This window comes from Penaeus chinensis, chromosome 20 (assembly GCF_019202785.1).
Source record: "Penaeus chinensis breed Huanghai No. 1 chromosome 20, ASM1920278v2, whole genome shotgun sequence".
NCBI lineage: Eukaryota > Metazoa > Arthropoda > Malacostraca > Decapoda > Penaeidae > Penaeus > Penaeus chinensis.
In genome coordinates this window covers 7,450,541-7,462,355 of record NC_061838.1, presented here as the reverse complement: position 1 = coordinate 7,462,355, position 11,815 = coordinate 7,450,541, and the positions used below count along the sequence as shown (strand labels likewise).

General features: G+C 39.6%; 1 protein-coding gene across 2 annotated transcripts in view; it reads left to right on the top strand.

Annotated features, from left to right (window-relative positions):
* Positions 1 to 7,852: 7,852 nt before the first annotated feature.
* The window catches only part of LOC125035809, a 113,715-nt gene continuing 109,752 nt past the window's right edge, over positions 7,853 to 11,815 (top strand). For both annotated transcript variants that reach the window (XM_047628025.1, XM_047628028.1), the window contains exon 1: positions 7,853 to 8,148. In XM_047628025.1, the coding sequence (XP_047483981.1) occupies positions 8,124 to 8,148 (25 nt within the window). In that variant the 5' untranslated portion in view covers positions 7,853 to 8,123. The remainder of the gene's footprint in view (positions 8,149 to 11,815) is intronic.

Genomic DNA, 11,815 nt, shown 5'->3' with positions numbered 1-11,815 from the left:
CTACAATACCTAGAGCTAGTTTTTGTTATCGTCTCATTCATTTATGTATTTTTATTTTTTTATTGTTCTTTTCGTTTTTCGTTATGTTTTTTTTTGTGTGTGTTTGTGGTTTTGTCGCTTTACTATTTGTTGTTGTAGCTATTTTTATTTTTCTAAAAGAGGAAAATGCATAGAAAAAACGTCTATATCGGTTTGTCTTCTTGAGAAAACCATTTCATGATAATAAACATCGCTTTTGGGGTGATATTAATGATGAATGTAAAAGTAATAACAATGGATATATAGCGATACTTGAGGTAAGGTTATCATAGGTCAGTGATAACGCTGGTATAGCCATAATGTAATAATGGTGATGATGATAAAGATTACGAGAGCAGCTGTAGAATGATAACGATGATGATAGTATAGTAATGATAGTAATATGAACTCAATAAATCATAGTGATAAGAATGAATAGACTAAGAATAATATAGATATATATATAGAGAGAGAGATAAAGAGAAAGAGAGAGAGATATAAAGAGAAAGAGAGAGAGAGAGAGAAAGAGAGAGATAAAGAGAGAAAGAGAGAAAGAGAGAAAGAGAGAGAGAGAGAGAGAGAGATAGGTAGATAAATAGAGAGAAAGAAAATATGAAAGAAGGCATAAAATTTCATTACTATCTTCATACCCCAAGTACAATAAAAATCCAAATATACGGCACGGCACCTCAATACATAAACCCAATAGAGAAACAACCAAAGTATCTCAGCTTAATTGTACAGTATAAAGACTCAAACTAAATTACATTCGTGGTACAAAAGGGCTCAGTAGCCTTAGCATTTTTAGTTTAATTGATAAAACATTATAATTAATCATCCAAACCTACTTGATCACTCAGCGCCTTTATATCTACTCTGAAATCATTACGACCCGCGCAGTCTAAAGCATAATGCCCAATGAAATACGACTGCCCTTTGTCACAGAGCTCATGTGTGCGAGACTGGGCCAATACACATACTCTCGTTGTGCCTGTCTTCCCGGGAACCCGTTTTCCCGTTACTGACTGATGCCTGTTCAAGTTACCTTCAGATAGTGCCTGAGTCTTCCTTTGGAACCGCATGATATAGCTTAGACCAAGATAGTCTTTCACACGTCTTTCGCATCTCACTGAGTGTTTATATATATATATATATATATATATTATAATATATATATATATCATAATATATATACTAATATATATATATATGTATAATAGATATATATATGTATAATATATATATATATATATTATACATATATATATTATGATATATATATTGTAATATATTATTATATATATATATATTGTAATATATATATTATAATATATATATAATATATATATGTTATAATTTATATATATATATATTTTATAATATATATATGTATAATATATATATATAATATATTATATAGATATATATTACACACACACATGTATACAAAAGTGTGTGCACATACACACATATATACATGTGTGTGTGCACATACACATATATACATGTGTGTGTGTGTGTGTGTGCGTGTACACACACACACACACACACACACACACACACACACACACACACACACACACACACACACACACACACACACACACACACAAACACACACACACACACGTATATATATATATATATATATATATATATATGCATGCATATATATATATATATATATGCATATATATATATATATATAGATATATATATATATAGAGAGAGAGAGAGATAGAGAGAGAGAGAGAGAGAGAGAGAGAGAAAGAGAGAGAGAGAGATAGAGATAAGAGAGAGGAGGAGAAAAGAGAACAGGAAAGAGAAGAGAAAAGATAAAGAACAAAAAAAATGCTGCAACTGACGCCGACTTCTGAAGGAGGTTCCGAGATGGTCTCTGCAAAACCAAGGCAAATTCCCCAATTTCTCTGCAAATACTTGGGGAAGTTCTTTCATTCCCATGACAGAGATTCGGAAAAGTTCCACGATAGCTTTTAATGGTACATGTACTCTGACTTCACAGAATTTCAGCAAAGAAATTACATTCATGACGCTGTGACTGCATTCCAGTTGCTTCTAGAATTGGGGAGGGAGAGGTTTCAAGGCTTTATATGCACACACACAGACATACACACTCTCACACACACACACACACACATACATTCATTCATTCATACATACACACATACATACACACGCATGTATGTATATATATGTAAATTCATACATACATACATACATATATATCTATATCTATATATATATATCTATATATATACACACATTTATATAATGTATATTTATACACACACACACACACATATATGTGTGTGTGTGTGTGTGTGTGTGTGTGTGTGTGTGTGTGTGTGTGTGTGTGTGTGTGTGTGGGTGCGTGTATATGTATGTGTGTATATGTATGTGTGTATATATGTGTATATGTGTGTATGTGTATATATATATATGTATGTATATGTATGTCTGTATGTATGTATGTACATATATATATATATGTGTGTGTGTGTGTGTGTGTGTGTGTGTATATACATATATATATGTATATATATGTATATATATGTATATATGTATGTCTATATTTATATATATATATATATAGACACACGCACACACACACACACACACACACACACACACATACATATATATGTATGTATATGTATATATATATTGTATACACACACAAATATATAGATAGATATATAGACAGATAGACAGAGATATAGATATATACATATAAATACATTATTTATACATTTGTATATACATGTATGTATTTATGTGTGTGTGTGTGTGTGTGTGTGTGTGTGTGTGTGTGTGTGTGCACATACCTTTATATTTTTTTTCGAAAGGACAACACACCCTGCTTTAAAGCGCTACCTCATCAGAGACACAGCCGAAATAACGGCAATATGCGCGTGTTATGAGGAAGCTAAATCTTTGTCTTCAGGAAAGCCAATTATAGAAAATTGCACTTAACCTTTTAAATCTTGAAACGCGGAAGACCAATAATTGGAACGTCGCGGCAAGACCTGACATCTGCTTATCTGGAAACCGTTTCATTGGCTGTTCGGTGAGGTTTCTGAACTGCCTCGGGGAAGGGACAGAGAGCCGGGGAATGAGCGAGAGGGAGAGGGAGAGAAAGGGTGAGTGAAAAAGTGGGGGTGGGAGGGGGAGGGGGAGGGAGCGGGAGGGAAGGAGGGAAAAAGAAAGAGGAAGAGAGAGAGAGAGAAAGAACGAAAGGGAGAGGGATATAAAGGGAGAGAAAAAAATGGGGAAAGGGGAGGATATCAGAGAGAGAGAGAGAGAGAGAGAGAGAGAGAGAGAGAGAGAGAGAGAGAGAGAGAGAGAGAGAGAGAGAGGGGGGGGGGGGGCAAAAACAAGAGAGCGGGAGGGAGATAAGGAATGAAGTTAACAAATAGAGATAGATAGAGAAAAGGAAAGAGCGTGAGAGAGACAGGGAATAATAAAGCAAGAGAGAGAGAGGGAGATTAGGAATAAAATATAGATTAGCAGGTACACTGATACACAAACATATAGATACATAACCAGATAGACAGAGAAAGAGAGATAGAGAGAAAGTCTAAATAATGCTGATATAAGCAAATCTGTAGACGGCCTATTTAAGTGAAATATAACAAATCCTCACCGAAAATGTAGTTGTGTTATTTATTACTATTTCATACCATTAGGATTTTATCATAACAGTGTTCATTGCGATAAATGTAGAAGTGGATAAGAGATGGATAAGAATAAAGTCTTCACAGCGCAAGGAGATGCATTTACAATATAGCTCTTGTGAAATTCATTCTCATTCAGACTTTTTTTTTGCAAGAATTTCATTCGAGTATCCGTCAGTATCAACGCCACACACAAACACATTTACTACTACTTTGAGAAGTGGTAAACAGACATAAACATAGTCAATTGATTTTCACGCAACAGGATCTGCAAAATTTTGTTTTATTGATGGAAGGACTTAACCATGTGGGTCGATGGTTATGTCATGCATATTTGAGCTTATTGCTTGATTGCCATGCAACAACAGGAGACTGACCTGTCCGACAAGCGAATCGGACGAGTGACTAAACTTTAAGGATTTTAAACCGGAATTGTTGTGACGCCGATTGCAGTGTCATTTTTTTCCGATTTATTTAAAACAAAACTTTAGCTTTTATCGCGTGGGGGATGTTTTCGATGTGAAACAAGAAGGCATTTTGGATTTGTGTTCTGTTATTGCAACGGTTCCGGCATCATTAACTACATAAAAAATAAAAAAGGAGGTAGAATCTTAGACAGCAATGAAAAAAAAAAGTTAATTCATCAGCGGTTTTAATCTACATGTATCCCCAAACATCCCCGGCTTTAAAACTACAACCTACACCCTAAGCATACGCAAACACCACATACAGTTCCTACCCCATGTCTAATTTGAAAGGCAAATACCCTCAAGAGGACAGTCACGCAGCTGTGATACCCTTCTCAGATCCGCCTCACCTCTGCACTGTTTTGCTTCTGGCGAGTCTGTTTGGGATACGCGACTTAACGACCTGTTCGCCAGTTTAGGAGCTTGTGTAATTGCTAGATGGATATCATTAAAGGAAATGGGTTCCTGTTTGAGAATGAGAGTTAAGGTTAAGACTAGTTTTGAGGCGGCATCAACCATTTATCAAGTAATCGGCATTGCAGCTCTGTCAGTTATCGAATATTTATCATCACGGACCTGTCGCTTATGAAATTGCCATCGCCGATCTGTCAATTATCAAATAATTGTCATCATCAAGCTGTCGGTTATCAAATAATTATCATCGAGGTTGTCATTTATCATACAATTATAATTACCAACTGTGAGTCATCAAGTAATTAGCATCGCAGTTCTGCAATTCATCAAATAATTATGATCAGCAAAATATTAATGATCAAATAATTGCCAGTTGTCGACGCTGAATCTATTTCTCTTTTTTTTTTTTATAAAACATAAAAAATAAAATAATAGTAAATACAGAAATTGAAAAAAAAGAAAATTAGTAAGAACTGCAAAATCAAGAAGTGGAAGAAAACGAGGAAAAGAAAAAGTAAAATAAGTAAATAAATATACAAATGAATAAATAATAAATAACAAAGATAAAGGAAAACAGCGAAGGTTTTTACTTATAATAAATAGTTATTAATTTTTTGTAATCCATTACTGTTATATAACACCAAATTATAGTTAAATTTACACCGTAGAATCATATGACTTCAAATAATTTATCTAGAATAATATAATGAAAATCATTATCGCTGTACCACTAATGTAATAATAGTTATGCTCATTCTAAAATAGTCGCACCAGTAACAATAGCTAACAGTCGTGAAAATAACTGCAACCGAAGTGACTTACAAACATAAAGAAAAAAGGTTTTATACTATATGCCGTCCAGTCTCCATGTAGAAATATCTGGCAACTCTGGTGGATTTCGTTTCGCCAAGTCACTTTTGAAGAAAAAAAAAGTGAGGTGCTGAGGGTAGCAATTTTCGATTAAAAAAGTAATAATAATTAAATAGATTAAGTAATAAAAATACAAAATAAATGCAAACACAAGTATTAAATATCAACTGATTGGAAAGAAAAAGACTTTGAAGAATTGCAGTACATTTACTTCTTTTTTTTTCTTCCCCCACGTGCATTCTGCTCTTTTGTATTCGTCTGTGAGAGAAAGAAAGAGAAAGAAGAAAAAATAAAACAAGTACAACAAATAATAGAAACGGCTCCAAGAGGGATAAGAGCGTCTATGGTCTTAACGGCAGGCAGCCCGAGAGAGTCTAGTCAGGCCAGACCACTTCACTCACTTTCCCTAACTCGGAACTCTCCCCAGTGAAAGTGTTCAGGCGTGCTAGCGTACTTCTTCTCGTCGCTATTTCTAATTCTCTCCACTTTTTCCTCTTCCTTTTTTTGTTCCTTCGTCCTTTTTTTGTTTGTTCCTTCTTCTTCTTGCTTTTCTCTTCTTCCGTCTCATTTTCTCTTCCTCCTCCTCTTCTCTTCCTTCTCCTTTTTCTCTTCTTCCCCCCCTCCTTTTCTCTTCTCCCCCTCATTTTCTCTTCTTCCTCCCCCTTCCCTTTCCTTCTTCTTCTCCCTCCCTCTCTTCTCTTCTTCTCACCCTCCTTCTCTCATTTTTGCCTCCTCCTCCTTACCCTTCACCCTTTCCTTCTAATCCCCTTCTTCCTTCTCCTCTTTCTCTCCTCCTCCTTGTCGCAAATCTTCCCCACGTGCTGTGTTTCCACGAGCAAGTCAGACAAGAGGTTTCACGAATGTTTGTTTATAGGCCTACCTCCCCCTCCCCCCTTTGTGTCTCTTTGTTCGAGACGTTTCCCTCCAGAACAGTTTAGATAGGCCTATATCATTCTTCATACGTTTCGAAGTTAGGCTTAAATAATATTTTTCGTGATTTTGAATATGTTTTTTTAAAATTTATTGCCAAGGACGTTTTTCGTGGTTAACCCCGAATGAATTAGTCTCAGGCGCGACTCATAAAAGGATGTGGTTTTATTTGTATGTGAAACGTTTCGTATATGATAAAAAAGAATAACTGGCAGATGAGTCATGATTTTAGCGTTATTATTACTATGGCCATCATCATCATTGTTACGGATATTATTATCATTATTAGTATCATAATCATTGTCATTCTTCTTCTTCTTCTTCTTCTTCTTCTTATTATTATTATTATTATTATCATTATTATTATTGTTATTTTAGATTTTGTTATTATCATTATTGTTGTCATTATTATTTATACAGTAATAATAATAATAATAATAATAATAATAATAATAAGAAAAAATGATAATACGCTTGGAATGGGAAAATAACAATCAAGTCGGAGTGGAAATGGGACACGCGAGGGGATCAGAAGTAGAGAGAGAGAGAGAGAGAGAGAGAGAGAGAGAGAGAGAGAGAGAGAGAGAGAGAGAGAGAGAGAGAGAGAGAGAGAGAGAGAGGGTAAAAAGGGAAACAAAAAAGAACAAGTAGGAAACGCCGGAAAAAGAAACCGGGGTTGAAAAATATGAGACAGAAAATGGAGAAGAGAGAATGAATGAATCGGAGTGGAAAAAGAGAAAAGCAGAAATAAATAGGAAAACAAAGAGAAGAAGGAGTATATACTCCGAAAAAACAATGCGATAAAATCCATCCTTTCTCCTTCCCCTTCCTTCTCCTCTTCCGTTCTCCCTCGCCTTACTCCTTATATTTTATCTTCTCTTTTCCTCCTCCTCCACGTCCTCCTAAGCGCAAGTCCTTCCCGTCTCTCTGCTCCACCTACCCTCTCCTCTTTTTCCTTCTCCCACCTCCCACTCCCTACCTTCTCCTACTACTACTACTACTCCTATCTCCCTCCACCTTCCCTGCCCATCTCCCTATTCCTCCTCATCATCATCCCCTTTTCATCTCCTTCCTCCTCCTCCTCCAACCTCTTCCCTCCTCCCTTCTCCTCCTCCATCCTCCTCCTCCTCCATCTCTTCTCTTCTACTCCTCCTCCTCCTCCTTCCTCTTCTCCTCCTCCTCCTCCCTTCTCCACATCTCCCCTCCTCTCTCCTCCCTCCTCCCTCCTCCCTCCTCCCTCCTCCCTCCTCCTCCTCCTCCTCCTCCCTTCTCCATATCTCCCCTCCTCTCTCCTCGCTCCTCCTCCTCCTCCCTTTCCCTCCTCCTCTACACCTCTCCTCCTCTCTCCTCCTCCTCCTCCTCCTCTATACCTCTCCTCCTCTCTCCTCCTCCTCCTCCTCCTCCTACCCGCAAGTCCTTCCCTTGGGCCGTCTACTCCTGACCACTCTCTCCCAGTGCTCGCTCGACGGTCGCGGGAGGCGGACGTACGAAGCCGGTGCGGGAGCTCCCTTGGCTTGTGTGTGTGGATGTGTGCGCTCGCCCGTTGAGGTTCGGATAAAGTTCGTGTTATATCTCTGCCAAGGGGGGGAGTTCCTTCTCGCCTTCGAGGATATCTACGAGTGATGGTGTCCTGCGGGAGATGATATACGGAAGAGTCTGTCGTTTTAAGTGCTAGAAGAAAGAGAGAGAGACAGGATCAACGGAGAGAAGAGACGAGAGAGAGAGAGAGATGACCGCCGTTCCTGTAGTAGAAGGTGAGAGGATCATGGTCATTATTCTTGCTCCTTCTCCCGGGGAGATTTTAACAAGACGAGAGATGGTCAGCCCTAAAAACTACACACAGTTTATTTTTCCTTCGTGTCTGTCTCCCATATTTGTTTTTATTTGTGCTGCAATAGCCACCAAGGACATGAGGTGCAATTGCAAGGAATGTAAATCATTGCATGCATTGATAATGACTGCTATTGTCAGTCAAGTGAAGGTAATCGCATTGAAATATTACGGGCAATTGTTTAAGGTTTCAGGTTGCAGTTGCAGAGGTTTTTTGATCCGCGCAACAGTGCAGGACGGCTGGGATAGGGGTGAGGGTGAAGTGTGCAGTCTTGACAGTTACTTCGTGGGCATGGTTGAGGGAGGGACCTGCACGTGACGTCACGGACAGCTGGGAGGACCTGCCCCGTCTTGGCTCCTCCTCCTGCTCCTGCTCTCTCACTCTCTCCCTCTACCCTTTTCTATTTCCCTTTCTCTTTCTCTTGTTTCGCTCTGCTTCTTTTTTATTTCTTTTCTCGTAACTTTTTTTTTTTCTCTCTCGCTCTCGCTCGCTCTCTCTCTCTCTCTCTCTCTCTCTCTCTCTCTCTCTCTCTCTCTCTCTCTCTCTCTCTCTCTCTCTCCCTCTCCCTCTCTCCCTCCCTCTTTCCCCTCCCCTCCCTCTCTCGCCTCCCCTCCCTCTTCCAATCCTCCTCCCCCTCCCTCCCTCTCCCTCCTTTCTTCTTGTCTTCCTCTCCTTCTCCCTCCTTTCTTCCCTCCCTCTGTCTCCCTCTCCTCCCCTTCTCCCCCCCAGTTCTTATCCTTCACCCTCCCTTCCTTCACATCTTCATTCTTTCGTTGTTATCCCTCCCGCTTTCCCTTCTAGGATGTAATAACATCGCTCACTCTCGCCTCAGTAGTTGACAATATCCTGTAGGTTAAATTGGCAGTTACGGATCCTGTGCTGTCAGGGCTGTTTATGAGTTAGATAGGAGAGAGAGAATAGTGTAGGTGAGGATGAGAGTGGGAGGGGGGGGGGGAGGAGAGAGTGAGAGAAGAGGGGAGAAAGAAAGAGAAAAGGGAGGTAGGGAATGAGAGAAAAGACGGGACAGGACACACACACACACACACACACACACACACACACACACACACACACACACACACACAGAGAGAGAGAGAGAGAGAGAGAGAGAGAGAGAGAGAGAGAGAGAGAGAGAGAGAGAGAGAGAGAGAGAGAGAGAGAAAGAGGAAGAGGGAGAAGGATGGGAGGAGAGAGAAATAAAAGAGAGATGAGAAAATGTGACAAGGGAAAGAGATGAGAGATTAATTAAAAGCAGAAAGAGAAGATCAAAAGAGAAACGAGGGGAAGAAAAATAATGAAAGTAAGCTTGGGAGCAAATCCTATCAACCAAAAAAACAACGAAAGGACACTAACTAAAACAAACAAACAGAAAACAAATAAAAAGACCTTACACCTTCCCTCCTACATGTTAGGTGAAATTCCCCCATTCCCTGCGGAACACGTGTGACTGCGTGACGTCATCGACTATTTTGAGGTTTAAGTGCAGAAAAATCCAATTTATTTCCTGTAACGGGGCCGAAATTTCCCCTCGATTTTTACCAATATCAATTAGGCAAACATGAACGTTGAACGGGGGAAAAGAGTTCCCTCTGTCTTTGTATGTTTCGGGATTATGCTTTTCATTCTATCGTCGCGTCCTGTCTTATTTATCCCTGGTGATTTGGGTTCGGTTTTGTATTATCTTTGTTTTTGCCGTTTGTTGTTTTTGTATCATTATTATTGTGGGTTTGATATTGTTAGTAATAACGATGATGATTGAGCGTGGAGATGACGTTTATCTTGACGTTAATGAGGGTGGTGTCAGCAGGGATGCAGATTAAAAACGATACGAACAACAATAACAATATTAGTAATAAATATTGTTATTATAATTATCATTATTATTGGTAGTGGTACAGCAGTCACCGCCAGTATGCATTCGTTTTTTTTTTTTTTTTTTTCATTCTGTCTGTGCATTTAAACATTCCGTAGTGTAAGATGAGGTCACATTTATTTTTATCAACCTCCTTGCTCCTGGCAGTTGAAAACTGTAAGTAAAGTTGATCTGCCTCACGTTTTGGTTGGTGAATCCAATGTAAATTGTTTGAAAAGGTATATGTGAGTGTGAAGCGTACTAAAACGACCAACTATTTACCTACATGATTAGATTTATGTTTACCTTGCAGCCTTTTAAAAGAATACATTTTCAGTTGCAAAATGAGAGAGAAAATATCTAAGGCTGCTATGTTCGCTTAATGTTTTAATACCTGCTGTCAAGCTTTTCATTGTTATGATACACCTGTTTTGAATAGCTTATAATTTCATAATGTAAAGATACCTTGCATCTGTTAGTGCTAGATTACATAGGCATTAGGAAGGACCGTTAAACTTATCTGTATGACATTCCTTTGACTGCATGTGATCAGTTTTCAGGTCGGAGCGTGCAACATCAAATTCTCGTAAGACCGCTGTACAGTTTTACAGTTGCATGTACCCACCCGCTTCATTCCAGGACTGACCCTGTCCGCTCGTAGCCACAGGTTGAGTTCATTCATTTATCGCTGTTTATAGGGGCCCTTTTTTCGTTGGTGTTATCGCAGCTTTGTTGTTTAAATCTTGTGCAATATGTTGGTAGAACTGATGGTTTGGTTTCTTTGTTGATGGTGTTCAAAATATTTCGATTTTAAAAACTGAAAGAAATGTGAATAGGCATCTCAGCGCGCATGCCATTCTCCTTATACGGAGAGCGAAAGTACGGGGAGGGGGAGCGGGGAGGGAGGGTGGTAAACGACGTGTCTCTTACACATCCCTACGCGCGCTCGATCATAAAACCACATTTTAATAGGATGACACGGTAACAACAAAAACAAAAGCCTAAAAAGGGTATAATGAATAGCGTTTCCGTACCGCGAAAAAATCGTGGTGGTTGACTGAACTCGAAGCACCAACTCCAGTGCGATTCGTCAAGGATTCTTGCTTGCCCCACGCTTCGCCTGAAGAACTCAATCACTGTCTTTCAAGGTAAAGGGGTTTCGCACTCTGCAAGGCTTCGCTTCGGGCCGTCAGTCACCCTCGGAGAAGTCTCGTGACATCTGTGAAGCGTCGGATAAGAACCGCCCTCAGTGTTCCACGCGGCGGCGAAACAGCTGGCGCCACTCGAAGAGGGTGTCGCAGCAGCCGACATAATCCGCGTGTGTTGTGTCGCTTGCTGGGCCCAAAGCCGCCAAATCTTGGGAAACGCGGAAAAATGGCCGCCGCGGGGATTCACGGGGATAAGAATTGTCACAGGCATCGGGAATTATGTGAGTTTTAACAACGAATCCGTTCACGTTTAAGGAGTGTGTGTGTGTGTGTGTGTGTGTGTGTGTGTGTGTGTGTGTGTGTGTGTGTGTGTGTGAGAGAGAGAGAGAGAGAGAGAGAGAGAGAGAGAGAGAGAGAGAGAGAGAGAGAGAGAGAGAGTGAGTGAGTGAGTGAGTGAGTTAGTGAGAGTGAGAGTGAGAGTGAGAGTGAGTGTGAGTGTGAGTGTGAGTGTGAGAGAGAGAGAGAGAGAGAGAGAGAGAGAGAGAGAGAGAGAGAGAGAGAGAGAGAGAGAGAGAGAGAGAGAGAGAGAG